The sequence below is a fragment of the Phocoena sinus genome, chromosome 9 (genome assembly GCF_008692025.1).
Source record: "Phocoena sinus isolate mPhoSin1 chromosome 9, mPhoSin1.pri, whole genome shotgun sequence".
Taxonomy (NCBI): Eukaryota; Metazoa; Chordata; class Mammalia; order Artiodactyla; family Phocoenidae; genus Phocoena; species Phocoena sinus.
The window spans coordinates 90,646,763-90,664,532 of NC_045771.1; the positions used below are offsets into that span (position 1 = coordinate 90,646,763).

The 17,770-nt window shown below is 36.9% G+C and overlaps 1 protein-coding gene across 2 annotated transcripts in view; it reads right to left on the reverse strand.

The window, feature by feature from the left end:
- Positions 1-17,770, reverse strand: part of COG5 (component of oligomeric golgi complex 5) — a 293,055-nt gene that overhangs the window by 71,331 nt on the left and 203,954 nt on the right. Inside the window, exons 12-14 of one of the 2 annotated variants that reach the window (XM_032642661.1) lie at positions 10,572-10,776; positions 3,451-3,612; positions 1,377-1,476 (exon numbers count right to left, since the gene is read on the reverse strand). In XM_032642661.1, the coding sequence (XP_032498552.1) occupies positions 1,377-1,476; positions 3,451-3,612; positions 10,572-10,776 (467 nt within the window). The remainder of the gene's footprint in view (positions 1-1,376; positions 1,477-3,450; positions 3,613-10,571; positions 10,777-17,770) is intronic. The other variant, XM_032642660.1, reaches the window with a different exon arrangement.

Here is a 17,770-nt window from a genome sequence, read left to right on the forward strand (position 1 = left end):
ATAAAGCTTCTATAAAAAAAAGTTTGAGAGAAAAATTAGTCATCTAATTATCTACAAAGAGCTTCCATGGTCTCTGTAGGGCCAGTTTTCAATAAACAAAGTTTAAAAAAAAAAGATGCTTCTAAATTATTTGTCAAGACTGCAAGAATAACTGAGTAGAAAATAGCACCATATTAATATGCAAACACAATGGAGCCATCCATTGGAAGTGAAAGCAGGAAGTCTCATGAAATGATTGTTAGCACCAAGGATCATTTTATGCATTCCTTAAGTTCAATTTGTTACCAACCTACTCTAAAAATTATTCCAGAACCAACTAGAACTACTAGGATATAGGTAAAGCCAGATTACAACTGACCCTTGAACACATGGATTTGAACTGGGAGGGTCCACTTACCTGCAGATTTTTTTCAGTGGTAAATACTACAGTACTACATGATCCGCAGTTGGTTGAATCCACCGACACGGAAGGGATGACAAGGAGAAACTACGAATACGGAGAGCTGACTATCAATTATACATGGATTTTTGACTGCAGGGAGGGTAGGTACCCCAACCCCCAAGTTGTTCAAGAGTCAACTGTACTTCATTTTACAATGTTTCAATTGGAGGAGTCAGGGAAGCCAAACAACAACAACAAAAAAACATGGTCAGCTATCCGTATAGTGACGGTAGAGATACCGCATTTTAGCACATTCTCTAAAATTAGTCCATCAATGACAGTTAAAGATGTACTAAAGCCCTACTCCTTGGATTTCAGTTAGCATACATATCTACTAGTTAAATATGTATGCTTAACTTTAAAACATTAATGTAGAGAATTAAAATTATGATTCAGGCATGCATCTATTATTTTAAATATATGCAAACAGCTGTTTCAAAAAGAGTAATTTTGGAGCTAAACGTCCACAGTCTAGGGCTCGAACCTTTAGAAAGTAAATCAACATTTTTCTTTTACAGTTTTAAGCACTTCACTTCCTCCAATCATTTTCTAATGGTTCAAGTCAATTTCACACTAAGTAACAGCACATGAATGATATCTGGGGTGAGGGGCCTCATGACAGGAAATTTGATCAATCTGAAATAATTACACTTAAAAATATACATAATTTAGCCCATAAAGTGGCACATGCATTTTTTAAAAAGTCTTATAAAACCTGCCTGCATTTTTTAAGTGTAGCAATGGTAGGAGGGCCAATTTTTAAGAGGTAACATTTTTTTCTGGTTTAAATTCATAAGAAAGTTTCAAAAATTCACTATAAAAATTTCTAGTAAATTAATATTCAGTCAATTCAATATTTATAGTTAGTCAAGTACTGCATAATTAGTAATTTTAAACAAAATCATTAAAGTTTACAGAAGGGATTATCACTTACCAGCTGCTCTGATTTTACACCATACAACTTGATGGTCTTTGCCACGTTTTTTGACACAGCTAATGTGAGGTCTGCATCAACAGCAGCTACATTTAGTTCACTGGAGAAAACAAAAACAGACTTTAATTATTAGCAACACAGTTCATCAACAAAGTAAAGAGCAACATATAAACCTAATCCCAATAAACAATGTGGTGATTTTTTTTAATAGATTTCACTGGTTGCCTCCAAGAACTGATTGATTGCACTGTTTCATTTTCCCTCCTAAATTCAGCATTAGGAAAAAGTGCTCTAAGACTGTCTGGTTAATGACCAGTTTCTCATTAATAAAAGCATGTCATGTGTGAGTTCAGGCTGTGATTAAGAGAGTAAATTGTGTGCAGATTTTTCAAGTAGCACTCTTGTTAATACTGGTAAGTGCAATTAGAGACACTGCATGTCACAGACATCTGCAAGGAAATGACAGCTCTTGAATGGAAATGGTAACCTTGGAACGACAAAGGCTAAAAATATAAATTACACGATACATAAAGATACTCAGTTTCTGTAGAAATTATGCCAATTCATGCTATTTTGATAAAATAGCTTTTTAAATATATCAAAAGCATAACAAGGATTTAACTTGATATTTAAAATTTTTGGATTCTTAAAGTATTTCTCTGTCATGCTTATTTTCAATTTAACATTGGATTAATTGGGACATTTGAGGTAATTGCAAAAAAAAGTATTTAAAAAGACCATGGAAAGTTAACTTTTTTAAAGTTAATTTTTAATTAAGAGTTAAAAATTGCATGAAAATGCATATACAAGTAGAAAAGCAAGAAAAGTAATTATTGTCTCTCAAGTAGCAGAATAAATCTTGGCACTTACCAGGTTGCCTTTATGAAGAAAGTGAAGGACTTTAAAACAACATTAGTGCTTACTATGTGTGACAAAAATGCCCTTTCATATACCAGTGAGACATAATTTTATTAAAGTTCACTTTCACATTCTATTAAACAATGGCATAAGTATGCTTCTTCAAGTCCCACCTTACAATTGATCACAGCATTGTCAAACTGCACCGGGGAATGGGTGCAGTCCATAAACAGGTAACATGTCCATAAACAGGTAAAGAGATCAAGTTCAATCCATGACCAGTTTTGTCAATACCATATGAAACAAATAACGGAGACATTAGGGTATAAACGTCTTCAGTCAGGACTTTGGAAAGTCAAGATAACTGTGGGAAGATTTAGGATCAAGATGCTGGGCAATTTCGATGCTGTATTTAGATAGATACGCATATTATACCTGTGGCTTTTTAATTGTACTCTCACATGCCTCAGGATCACCATCTTCAAATTTGTAATCTAAAAGAATCTAGACTTTTATACCTTGGTTCTATATTGCCTAACTACTAATTTTACTCCTCAAAATGTTCACCTATAAATAAATGTATAGACCTACTGTTATGACAACTTGTTATTATGACAGGAACTGAGACAGTCTCAACTGCAGATTAACCTGGGGGGTCCGTAAAATGTCTAAAAGCAACAGTATAATACATTGTCCGCAACCATTCAGGTTGCACAACCTGCTAGGATATCTTCCCTTTTGAGAGTTTTAAAAGCTGTCACATTCACTTAGAAAGCTTAAAATAGCAAACACAAGTAGACTAATCAGGATTATAATCCTTGTATGCCATGAAGTACTTTCTGGATTTAAGATAAAAAAAAGTTGATCTCCATGCTTTAGCTTCTCAATTTGTAAAATTATTTTTATATTAACTTTCCTACGTAATATTAGAAATTTACTATGGCATAAAGAATTAGGTTGTTTTACTTTGTATCCTTGACAAGACACAGAATAATGATAATTGACTATTTTTAGACTGTATTTAAATGGTTTTATTAATTGGAATCTCAAGTATTGATACTTACTACATGTGCACTCACTCAATGCAAAACTCTTGATTTAATTTCCAGACTAATTCTTTGAATGATTTGAGATAAATTAAAGATGTACTGCCATTATACATCACTAACAAATGTGGCAGGCATTTTACGGCATGCCACTATATGAAAATACATACCTTGCTATAGTTTTAATGATACCTTCAAGTTCATCGGCAGAAGGAGGATTACGACCACCAGGGGGAAAAACCAAGTTGATCGGATCAAAGAGTCGAGATAAGGATTTTGATAGATAAGCAGCCTCATAGGGTTGTAGTGAGTCTTTCAAAGCCTTTCCGGGACTGTGGGAACAAAGTTTACTAAAAATGAACTTAAATTATACAAAACTAAGTGCTAGTGTATCAGGTTGTAAATGCCTTTCTTAAAAACATATCTCCTATATAAAATGTAACTCTATATGAAGAAAAGAAAAAATTTTGTTTAAAAATGTATAAATATATTTACATAATCAAATGCTTATTAAGAACTAAACATTTTAATTTATACATAATTCCTGGGCATAAATGTTATATAATATGCACCAGTACCTACTGTAGTAAGTCTGTCGCTTGAAACTAAGAGTAACACTGTAAAATCTTATTAATTCTAATGGGGCCATGCCTTCACTTAGCATGTTTCTATAGAGCATACAAGAGAGCCAAGTCTGCAGAGACCTGCTCCCACAAGCTCAACCCTTTTCACACACAACAGCTGCCCTCTCATAAGCTCAGTGCCTAAGAGGGAAGTATACAGGTGTAGGTTTTTATCAGCCTTCTGATGCCAAAACTGATACTAACAAGAATGAGGACAAAATAAAAAGTGCTTGTGCAAGTCCCACAATCACCCAAATACTCCTAATTGTAGTTCTAAGTTAATTTGTTTTACAACATTCTTCACAAACTAAAATTTAGCCTACTAAACACTTCTTTCCTCCTCAGTCCTCCTATGTCTTCAGTTATATCTGTTGATTTTCATTTACTTGTCCAACTATTGGATCTTATATTTTACCTCTGACAATTACTATCAAATACCTATAACCATATAATTAACTCTGTATCTTCTCACATCACCCCTGTTTATGATCCTTCTACTGGCCTTTCCATTATCTTAAACAAACAAACAAAAACAAATCCCCCTTAATCCTAAATGTTCATTTTGCAAACATCTGACCTACTCCTTCAGGTATAGGAAACTTGGCTTTCTCCTTTTCCACCTTTGCTGGTCAACTGACAAGACCTAGAGGTCAGAACACTCTTGGCTCCTACATCACAATTCCATACTTATCTTAACACTTTCTCATTCAATAAGTATTTCACTCAACACATAGTTCCTGAGAATACTGTGTGCCAGCCCTCACTGAGTGCTGGGAGGATAGAGATGAAATTCACTTTACAGTCCAGTGAAGAAATGTGCAGGTAAAGTGTGAACTATAATAACTTCCATAACAGATGATGAGAGAAAGACCACAATGGGAACAGGGAAGAACTAGTGTCTAAATGTGTCTGAGGCAATCCTCTACTGAAGTCCACGCCAGCTATTTAAATGTCTTCCCTATTTTTGCTCTGGTCATTTACTGACCTTAAGAAGCCTCTTCTCTCTTCTGCAGAAATTTCAGCACTATATTATAAGTACTAACATTCTTCTTCTCCAAGGATCCTTCCAGAAGGTCCTGCAGCTCTACTCCAACACCAAAGCTGCCAAGGCCCAGCTGGCTATCTGCCAGCAGCCACTCCTCAAGCAGCTCGCACGGGAGAAGCAGCTCTATGCCAACATGTTTGAGAGGCTGGCTGAAGAGGAGAGCAAGACCAAGGCTGCGGGTCGTTGCAGGAGAACAGCCTGCTGACACAGAGATGGAGGACGAGCGAAGGACAACCCGGCAGGGGGCCGGCCGCAGGTGGGGGCAGAGCACAGCCTCCCTCAGCCCTGCCCCAGTGGCTGCCTGCCTCCCCTGCTCCCTACCTTACTCCACCCTGTTAGTTTTGGAAAACCTGAAAGAATCTGGGGGGTGCGGGGTGGGGGGGAAGGATCCTTGGTGATTACAATGTCAAAACAAACAACTTTTCTAAAACCTGTCCTGTACTAGAAGTCTACTTTCATTTTAGCTTTACTATGGAGCTTCCATGTTTGAGTCATTGTTTTGAACTGCTCTACCTGTGACGTCTCCAAGCTCGAAGACAACTTTCCACGCCCCCACTTGCCGCCATCTCCTTCCCACCTACAAATTCTCTTAAATGTCTACAATTTGCCAGGTACTTCCTAGATGCGGGAAATGTAGCAATGAAGTCAGTTAAAAAAAACTCCCTGTCCCCTTAAAGAGACTTCTGAGAACACAATATTGTAAATCAACTCTACTGCAATAAAAACTAATAAAAAAAAAAAAAGACTTCTGAGAAACACACAAAAAAAGAAATAAAATTTTTAAATGAGTTAACTACGGAATACAATGGAGAGTAAAAAATTCTAAGAGAAAAAGGAAGTAAGGAAGCCAGAGACCGTTTTTGTTTTTAATACAATTTTACATAGGGTGAGGCAAGGGAAAGCTCCCTGAGAAGATGTGAGGGAAAAGAGGGAGCAAGTTATATAGATTTCCAGGGTAGGCACTTTCTATAGGAAGAGAACAAGCTCAAGGCCCTGAGAAGAGACTTAGACCTGGATGCATTTGACAAAAAGTTAGAGAAGCAGAGCACTTAAGTGACAGGAGAACAGTACAAGATAAGGTCTAAGAGAAAATAAACGGAACAAATCATGCTGGGCTTTGTATATCAATAAAAGTGCTAGATTTTACTCAAAAGAACTTGCTCTCTGACCTTACAGTGATCAGCGCTACGGAACCCTACGCTCATCCTCCACCATTTCAAGGTGCTCTCATTAGCATCTTCATTTTTCTAATTTACCTTCCTTTCAAAGCTCTTACGAAGAAAATCTCAGTTAGATGGTCTCTGTATCTGCTGCTAAGCGTTCCACGTATTGCAGAGAAAAAGTAAATTGTTTCTATCAAATGTTTATGCAAACCTCTTAATTTCAAGAGACCTGAAGCTCCAGGTAGTAAAATTCTACTTCTGCAGCCCTTCACTCTCCACAGCTGACCATCTGCCTCAACTTTACACTAAGACCAAAACCAGTGGCAATGATCTTACTAGCTTATTTTTTCCTTTGTAACTTCACCTACCCTCAGCGATTTTCCTCTTATCCCAAAGAAAAAGTAGCTTTATTCCTTTGTTCATATCAAAACCTCTCAGAAGAATTACCTCCCTCCCTTCTTTCCCATTCTCTCTTTTTCAAAACTTATCAAGATTTAATTTACATTCAATTCAACCATTTAAAGTGTATAATTCAATATATATTCAGTATATTCATGGTGATGTGCAACCATCACCATGCTCAATCCCAGAACATTTTTATCACCTTCAAGAGAAACCTCATAGCCTTTAGCTTTAATCTTTTACCCCCCCACCCCATCCCCAGCCCTAAGCAACCACTAATATGCTTTATATCTCTATAGATTTCCCTGTTCTTAACTTTCATAGGAATAGGATCATACAGCATATGGGCTTTGTATCTGGCTTTTTTCACTTAGCATAATTTTTTCAAGGTTCAGTCATGTTGTAACATGTGTCAGTTCTTCATTCCTTCATTCATGTGTGGATATATCACATGTGGTTACCCATCTGTCTGCTGATGGACATTTTGGGTGTTTCTATCTTTTGGTGATTATGAATGCTGCTATAAACATTCATTACAAATTTGTGTGTGAACACATTTAAAATTTTTTTTTCAGTTTGCGTAATATGTTTTGTTTTTATTGTGATAACATATACATAACAGATGGGTGCTGTGCACACTAAGGAAGCGCCCACCTATTGATCTCATCTGTCTGAGGCTTCACTTCAGCTAACTGGCAGCTGAGGGCAGGATGAGAAATGCTGCGGTTCTGCTCTTCTTAGAAAGAAAGCCCTCCAGTTAGGAGTGGTGGGGGAGGGAGCCCTTTGTTCTTGGCTGTCACAGTCCTGAGTAGAGCCTATGCCTTGATGAGCTGGGAAGAGGGAGGGAGGAACAACAGTCTTGGTTCTAATGTCACAGGCTCTTATGGAATTCTTTCTACTGAATTTTCATAGACTTTCTTGAGTCGATGATTTTTCATTTGCTGTTTGCTTTTAAAACCATTTCCAGACACATTAAATTGTTTGGTTTTTAATAGTTTTCACCAGATTCACTGTGAGGTGGGTCAGCGGAGTGGGGACAGCTGTCATCCCAGAAGTCAATCTCCTCCCATTCTGTCTTTCATCAATTCTAATAATGCTTTGTATCCACCATTCCACACCTAGGCCTTGAACAACCTTACTTTGCTATATCTAGAGGTCACTTCTCAGTCCTAAGCTTCTTCAGCTTTTCAACAGCATGTGACACAGTTAACCATTCTTCTTCTGACTGAAATGAACTCACTCTTTGGGGTTCCACATAACTTTCAGTTTTCCTCCTATCTCACCATTTTTTTTCCTCTTAGTCTTGCAGGCTGCCACTCCTCTGCACAATCTATAAATTTTGGAGTGCATATTTTGGGCCAAAGTTCCCTTTTCTCTTTATATATATCTTCCCTATGGAATCTCCTCCAGTCCCATGATTTTTAAAGATCTGCATAGTGATGACTCTCAAATATGTATTTCTAGCCCTGATTCACATTCAACTACCTTTTCAACAACACAATTTGCATCTTTGATTCAACAGTTTCAAAAGAAAAACCTTAACACTACTCGATGGGGAATTCCCTGGCAGTACAGTGGTCAGGACTCCATGCTCTCAACGTGGAGGGCCTGGGTTCGATCCCTGGTCAGGGAACTAAAATCCCACAAGCCGTGTAGCATGGCCAAAAGACAAAAAAAAACCCCACAAAGAAACAAAAAAGAAACAAAACAAAACCCCACTACTCGATGAAACAATGTCTTCCAATCATTAGGCTTCTCCCAACTTGTCCACACATATCCTTGATTCTTCTTTTCCTCTCAAATGTGATCTACCAGCAAGTTCTACTGGCTTGCCCTCTAAGCTATATCTCGAATCAATTCGACCAGTTCTCACCATCTCATCCACTCATCCTACTTCAAGCCATTATCATTTCTTGTCTGGATAAACAAAACAGCTTCTCTTTCCCTGTGGTGACACTCCCCCTCAGTTGTGCACAAAGAAGCCGGCATGCTAACTTTTAAATGTTTATCAGTTCATCTCATTCCTCTGTTTAAAAGCAAAGGTTTCCAGTGTTTTGAATATACTCTAAACCCCATATCATGGTGAATAAAGCCCTACATGATCTTACGTTTCCCCTCCTCGCCGACCCAATTTTTTATCCCCCACTCTCCCTCATTCATTGTGTTCAGCTTTCTATTCCTCAACCTCCCCATCTTAATTTTCTCAGGCTCTAAATCTGCTCTTCTCTCTACCTGCAAAAATCTTACTCCGAATCTTCCACAGTTGATTTCTTCACATTATCTCAATCTTGGGTCAAATGTTACCTTTTCATAGAGGTCTTCTCTGACCACCCTACATAAAACACTGTCACATTATCTTGTTTTATTTTCTTCATAGTAAGAACAGCTTTCAAAAATTCAGCATAAATACTCAATGATGAAAAACGTTAACCTGGTTATTTGTGCCTTGATTCTATTCAGATTATTCTAAGGTCTCGTTCCATTCATTATCTCTTTTCTTCACTTTCTCTCTCCAATGGCTACTTCTATCTATAAAAACTCTCAGCTTTCCCTCTATCATTAAAAACAACAACAAAAAACTTTCCTTTGGCTCAGCTACCATGGTCAAATTTATGTTTGTTTCTTGCCTCACTTCTCAAAAGAATATATAAATCCTATTGTCATTGTTTCCTTATTATATCGTCATTATTTTTTGGTTTCTTAGAAGAATACAGGTCATAAGTCTTCTTCCCCACCTCACTGAAGTCAGTCTCCAAAAGGTGAAAAGGATGTCCCAAAACACAGTGGTTTTTTTTCATTCTGATTTTTTTTTCTACATTGCATTTACTGCCTTTCCTCTATCCCCACGAGTAACATATGCTCATTTTAAGTAAAAGCAGAAAATACAGAATAAAAACTCTACCTCTTGGACATAAAACACTATTACCTTGTGCTATGTATATTTTCCAGAGCTTTGCAGTGCCAACATATGAATTTAAAAATAAAACTAAACCAGAAATACAATGATACTATGTATGCTATTTTGTATACCTAAAAAAACCTTAATACATTATAAGATTTTTCAAGATCAACAGATAACTTTTCAGTCTTCTTGTCCCCTCTTTCCATTAGTCCTCACCTAATCTCCATGTTTAGCATCAAAGAGTAACTGAAGAGAACAACAGCGTCTCCTTCTATCATACCAGCCTACCCTTACGCCACTTGTTTTCCCAGTCAAAACTTCTATGTCCTGTATTTTACCAGTCAGTACTTCTTACTACAGTGGATACAATTCAGCTATAAGTATTCAGAATAAAAATTTTTTAAGATAAACATTAAAATAGCACTCATAAATCTAACCTTTTTCTTACAAGGTCAGTGATCAGAATCTACTGTTACTTGAGTCAGTCTCATCACAATAAATGATTCTACTGTTTAAAGATGGTGTGCAAGCCAATCAATTGATTTGGTGCTCAAAGAGAAATCTGAAAACAATACTCTTTTTCAATTTAGGAGGAAAGCTGGCTGGTTTAAGCTTATTGAGATGGTATTATTTTTCTGATGTGGCTTATAAATATGGCTACATATACTGTACTTCATGAATAATCTAAGAGATTTTCAGGTTTAATTTTGACTGTACTTAGGTTTTTCCCACCAGATGGAGAATCTATCCCAGCATAAGATTTATTTCCGCTATAGTTCCTGAACACACCATTTCCTTTTATATCACATTTGTGCCAGTGGTCCATCAATAATGATGCTGTCTGATGTAATTACAGGTTATCTTATAACATCAATTAAACGATAATGACCACATATGCTCATCTCTTAGCTTCTATTCACCTTAATTGGTGATATACTTTAAAATGAATCTTAATCAGGAACCAGGCTGCTCAACTAAGGATAAATTTCGACTTCTTCAGTTAAAAGTGTTGTGAAGTCTTTTAAAGTAAATAAGTGAATAGTAATCATTACAAGTATTCACAAAGATTAGCGTTTTCCCATTTTCTAACTTATAATAAAAATAAAAGACAAAATCCTTAACAGGCCAACAAACAGGTTTGATTAAACAAACATACTCATAATCTGGCTTCTTTGGTATGAATATGTCTTGTGTATCATCTTCCATGTGTTGTAAGTCAGCATAGAGGTCTGCAGTTCCACTGGAATTAAAATTTCCTTGAATACTTCGGCTGTATTGTTGAAGACGCTTCCATAAGTCATTATAAAGACGCAATAATTTAGGGTATTCTCCTTCAAATGCCTGTTTCAAAAACATAGAAGCTGCCAAGCAAAACAATAAAATGATTAGATAAATGATAAAAGGTAGCAAATAAAAATTTCTTTTGTATGTGAAGATGGTGCCAGAAATAGCCTATACTATAGGACAAACCAAAGATGTGTTCTAATAAGGTCTTTCAAAATAACGCCAGTAACAGTAATTTTCCTCCCAGACTACTTACTGCACGTGATATGTGGAACATATATTTTGAAACTTAATCTATAAGGAAATAGACAAATCAACAATTACCGTTGAAGATTTTCTTTCTCTCAGTAAATGATAAAACAAGTACACAGAAAATCAGTAATTGACATCTATAGAATACTTTATCCAAAACAGCAAAGTAGCCATTATTTTCAAGTACACATGAAACATTTACCAAAATCAACGATTTCTGATAGAAACAGTCTAAATAAATTTAAAAGGTTCCAAGTCATACAAAGTATAAAAACCAAAACAGTTTTAGATTAGAAATCAGTAACAGAAATATTTTTTAAATTCTGGATAAATACCTGGAAGTGGAATTGCTGGATCATTTCTGTTTTTAATTTTTTGGAGGAACCTCCATACTCTTTCCTAGCAGCTGCGTCAATTTACATTCCCACCCTTTTCTCCACAACCTCATCAACACTTGTTATTTCTTGTCTTTTTGATACTAGCCATTCTAACAGGTTTGAGATTATACCTCATTGTGGTTTTGATTTCCACTTTGCTGATGATTAGTGATGCTGAGCCTCTTTTCACGTACCTGTTAGCCATCTATCTGTTGTCTTTGGAAAAATGTCTACTCAGATCCTTTGCCCATTTTTTAATGTGATAATTTGATGTTTTGCTATGAGTTGTATGGGTTCTATGTATATATTAGATATAAACCCATATACCTGCAAATCAGGTATATGATTTGCAAATATTTTTTCCCATTCAGTAGGCTGCCCTTTCATTTTGCTGATGATTTCTTTTGCTGTACAGAAGCTTTTTTGTTTCATATAGTCCCACTTGTTTATTTTTCCTTTTGTTGCCTTTGCTTTTGGAGTCAAATTCGAAAGAAAATCACAATGAGATATGACTATATACCTGTTAGAATGGCAAAAATTAAAAAAAAATCAAATGTTGGTGAGGATAGAGGAACTGAAACTCTTGTATACTGTTGGCAGAACGGAAAAATTGTATTATCATTCTGCAAAACAGCCTAGCATTTTCTTAAACTGTTAAAGATATACCCACCACATGATCAAACTATTCCTCTTCTACATGTTTATCCAACAGAAAAAAAAGTATATGTCCATATACAGACTTCTATATGAACATTCAAAGCACCTTTATTTGTAATAGCCCCAAACTGGAAACAACCCAAATGTCCATCAACAAGTGAATGCATACACAAACTATAGTATATCTGCACAATGGAATACTATCCAGAAGTAAATACATAATACAATATGGATGAATCTAAAAACAATCATGCTGCATGAAAGACAAATAAGAATACACAATACATGCTGTATCATTCAATCTGTACACAGCTCTAGGAAAGGTAAACCAATAGATAGTGACAAAACCTGGTCAGAATTTGCCTGGGGAAGAAGAAAGGAGATGGCGGGGAGAGGAATTACAAAGGGGTACATGGAAACTTTTGCGGGTGAGAAATACATTCACTGATCTTGACTCGTGATGCTTTCATGGGTGTGCATATATGTCAAAACTTACCAAACTGTACACTTTATGTTCAGTTTACTGTATACCAATTATACTCTAGTAAAGCTGTTTAAAAAAAAAATCTTGGAGAGGACTTCTGTGAAATCTCTCCTTGCTGATGAAGAGGCCATTCACCATGGCCTGAGTGTCCCCACACATTCTTGCAAGTTATGTCAATGCGAGGCCCTGGTTGCTCTTCATCCAGGCCATTTATCAGGTTTGCATTTATAGCAAGCAACCTTGAAACATGAGGTAACTTTGCCCTGCACACAAAGAGCAGGCTTGCTTACTGCTTATGGCAAAAGCTGTAGATTGTCCAAGCTTAAAGTTCTCACCTGTGACACAAACTCACAGCATACGTACCATTCACATGGGCCCAAACTGTGTCTCCCCAGGAGGCCTGGAGGCACGGGGAACCAACATACAAATATGCCCATACTCACGTGGCTTGCTATGCTGTGAGCAATAAAGTTCTGCTCTGACCCAGGAGTCTCATGTCTTCTGAAAATATTCAGAACACTTTGGCAGGCTAGCATTTTTAAGTAGGGTTAAAAATCTCAGATCCTTCACGGATCTTGAACTCCTCTAATCTAAATCATATTCCTTTTGTTATATTCTCATAACAATCTGTTCTTTGTCTTCTTTGCATTTACCACAATTTCTAATTTTACTTGTTTAAAGTATGTTTCCCCTACTTGACCATAAACTCCATGAGGACAAGGACAATACTTGTTTTCTTCAATGCATATTTGGTACTTAACACAGTGCCTGAAATAGTAGAAATTAAATAAATATTTCTTAATGATAAACTAAGTTTTGCTTTTTAATGGACAGTATACTCACTTTCACAGAAATCTTATCTGTATAGAACAAATCACTGTTGAGGGTTTCAGAGAGCTGAACTTTTGACTATACTGTCTCAGTAAATGTGACTCACTAATCAATTCTAAGATACTTAAGTCAAACATATTTAAAGCTTACAAATATATATTGTGGTAAATCCCAAAGCTAAATTCTACCTTACTTTCTTCTATAAGTGGTTATCAAGTATTCACATCAATTACCTATAAAACTGATTATAATCAATTATTTTTTTGATAAATGTAGAACACACACTGCACATCTTAATAATCTAAGAAATCATTTATAGATAGAAAATGACAGTTACTAATTCCCAGTTACTTAGTAATTCATTACTCAGAGCATGCCCTGTGTGAGCAACTCTTCTTTTTGAGTAATAACTAGTGATTCCAACACAGCACTAACATGAAGATGAAATTCATCTTTACTCCAGTACCTTCTTTTATGATGATTTCTCCATAGCAATGAACACTATAAGAAATTATTTATTAGTTTGTGTTGACCATGTTCCTCCTTTAGAATGCAAGTTTAATGAAAACAGGGATATTACTTGACTTGTCTCTGTATTTCCTTTACCTAGAGTAACACCAGGCACTGAATTATTGCATGAACAAATGAACTGAAAAAAGAATGAAGAGGGGTCTAGGTATGGAATTAAGTCATTTCTCCAGATTCTAACAGTCTAGACTTAATTGCCTCACTACCCCCAGACCCTCTGGTTCAACTCTGATGTTTGCGTAATCCCAGAGTTGCAGCACACACAGCTCTTGCCTTAGTCTTGAGCAGCTGTGCTAAATATCAGCCTGTATATATGCTTCTGCCACTGCATCTCCCTGTGTGAAGACTGAATACCTCATCTCTCAGCCACTAACTGGGGTCCTGACCAAGAATAGGCATCACTCCTTAAAACTCCCACCAACCTTCAGACAACCAAATTCTGGTCAATGTAAAAACTGGAAGATAGGGCTTCCCTGGTGGCGCAGTGGTTGAGAGGCCACCTGCCTATGCAGGGGATGCGAGTTCGTGCCCTGGTCCAGGAAGATCCCACATGCCGCGGAGCGGCTGGGCCAGTGAGCCATGGCCGCTGAGCCTGCGCTCCACAACGGGAGAGGCCACAACAGTGAGACGCCTGAGTACCTCAAAAAAAAAAAAAACAAACTGGAAAGTAGATTTATCCACTCAAAACATATTTGCTGAACATTTACTATATGACAAGTACTGTTGTAAATGTTGCATACGCAGCAGTGAACAAAATAAGCAGAGTTCCTACCCATGAGGAGTTTATATTCTAGTGAAGGAGAAAGACAATAAACAAATTAGTATGTAACATAATGTCAGGCAGTGTTAAGTGCTTTAAAGAATAATAAAGCAAGGTTAGAGAACAGATAGTGATAGGGAGTTGTAGTCTATTTACTGCAGATAGGGAGGGCCTCTCTAAGTGAAGCAAGGATATGACCCATCTGGATATCTGGGAAAAGAATGATTCAGATGGAAGAAACAGCAAATGCAAAGGACTTTAGGTAGGTTATCCCAGTAGAGGCCGCTGCCCTTATTTTAGCAACTTACCAAGCTCTTTAGATACCTTGGCCTGAGAGGGTCAGCCTCCACACCTAGGTTGAGTCCCTCTTTTAAGTACATTGCTACTCATTTCTAGTTCACTCCTTTCCTAACTGGCTCAATTCCCAATAAAAACTGTCAGCCTTGCACATAAATCACCTAGCACTATGAAAGTAAAGGAGGCTAGTAAAGGAGGCTAGTAATATACTGGGTTTAGTATGTCTTGGAAAATATTATCTGCTTCATAATTGAATTAGATATCTATTGCTACATAAGAACTTGCCACATATGTAGCTGTTTATTTTTAAAAACACTCATTTATTATTTCATAGTTTCTGTGGGTCAGAGGTACTGGGTCCTCTGCTTCAGGGTCTCTAACAAGGCTGTAATCAAATTGCCAGCCATGACTGGAGTCTCATCTGAAGGTTCAACTGAAGAAGGATATGATGCCAAGCTCATGTGGTTGTTGCCAGGATTCAGTTCCCTATGAATTGAACTGGATTTAGGGTCTCAGTTCCTAGCTTGCTGTTGGCAAGGGGTCAATCTTAGTTCCTCGCAAAGTGGACCTCCCCAATATTGCTGCTTATCTCATCAAAGTTTGTAATCCATGAAGGAAATAGAGAGAGCTTGCTAGCAACATGGAAGTTATGATCTTATGTTACCTAATCACATAGGGACATCCCCTTTGCATATTCTATACCTATAGAAGGTATACCTAAGCAAGTTGTACCTGTACTCAAGGGGAAGAGATTATAGAAGGGTGTAAATGCCAGGAGGCAGGGATCACTGGGGACCATCTTAAAATCTAGCTGCTCCAATAAAATGAACCATACTTTATTCACATCAACAAAAATTATATAAAAGTCAAATACTGAGGGCCATACAGCAGTCTGATAAACAGCTACTTTTCAAATACTGATATATTATAGATTATATTACTCCTTCCTAATTAAGACAGTTTCATATTAAAAAAAAACCTGTTTAAAATATTGTTGAAAAAACAGACCAAACACACTATACAGAAATAGTTCAGAAGTAAATTAAAGTACCAGAGTGAAATATGGGTAAGTCAGTTGTACCCAAGTTAATGAGTTTTCCTATTACTCATAAAAAGAACTTTTCCTATCGAGTCCCAGAAATCTACTATGGTCCAAGACATATGTTAAAAGCAAATAAATATTTATATGAACTAAAACTGACTGTAAATAATTTTATTGAGGATTAATATGCCTTCTGATTTAATTTTTAAATTATGATTTAATAAAACTAAAATCAGAATAGAAAAGAGACCTTTTTAAAACTCAAAGAAATCCCATTTAAGATGAACAGATATTAAAATTCAAGTTTTAAATGGAAAATCTGATCAAAGCCTAAAGCATTAAACTTTGAATGAAGAATCTGAGTTAAAACACACACACACACACACACACACACACACAAAACCTAAGATTAGCCACTTGCAAACTATATACACAAATTATACATACACACACACATAATTAGGATGGAATAACTGTCTGAAAATAACTGGCTATGGTCCCTAGGAAGTTTCTTAGGTTTTGTTTTTGTTTTGTTTTTTCATAATAGCAGCAGCACAAAGTCATGGAATCCAATACCAACTGGGTATGCTATGGTGGTATTCTATACCACAACCTTTCCTTTTAGCAGGAATATAAAGCATACACATTCTCCTCCAAATTTTAACTAGTTAACCTTGAATGCACTTATGATATGAAGATGACCACCCTCGTTATCTCACAATAAAAATAACAGTCACAACAAAAATAAAGGTCATCTTCAACTTCTTACCCTCGATTCCCCTATAAATGTTTCTAGTCGTCAACTTTCTTCACAGGAACAACTGTCCATTATATACAAGACTAACTCTTCAACTTCCACGCTTAATCTCATCCCATTTCATCTCCTCCAAGACTATTATTCTCTTCTGTATTTTCAGCTTCCAATCAATTAAAAAAAAAGATCGAACATGCTCTCATTGTATTAAAAAAAACAAAAATACAAATAACATGGCAAATGCTTCCCCTTGATCCTTTAACAGTTTACTTGTAGCCACTGCCTTGTCACCCCTTGCAAGTGTCGTCCACACACACCTCCTTGCCTCCTCCAGGCTGCAACCAGACTTCCAACTGCCACAGTGCTATGGAAACTGTTTTGGGAAAAGTTACAGTATCATTCTGACTGCCAAAAACATTGGGTACTTTTCTAATCTCCTCTCACTGGATCGCTGTTGATGACTCTCTCCTTTGTGAAACTCTCCATAATCCCATTCTCTCCGGGGTTTTCTACTCTACTGATTTGTTTTTCTTACTCTTTGTTGACTTCTTTCCTCTGCCTTAAATATTTTCCTTGAAACTTAAAAAAACTGTTACTATAGAATTCAAGCATATAATATGAAGAGAACCTCTACGTATCCATAACTTATCAACTTGATCTTGTTTTATCTATAACCCTACCCAATCCTCCTCCACTACTGCCAGCTATTTTGAAGCAAATTACAAACATCATGTCATCCATAAATATTTCAGCATGTACCTCTGATAGTAAAGACTATTTTTTTTTTTTTTTTTTTTTTTTTATGCGTTACGCGGGCCTCTCACCGCTGTGGCCTCTCCCGTTGCGGAGGACAGGCTCCGGACGCGCAGGCTCAGCGGCCATGGCTCACGGGCCCAGCCGCTCCGCGGCATGTGGGATCCTCCCAGACCGGGGCACAAACCCGCGTCCCCTGCATCGGCAGGCGGACTCTCAACCACTGCGCCACCAGGGAAGCCCCTAAAGACTATTTTTTAAAAAAAATAACCATAGTTCTCCTATCACACTTTACAAAATTAACAATCAGCGATCGCATATGCATGATAGACCTGT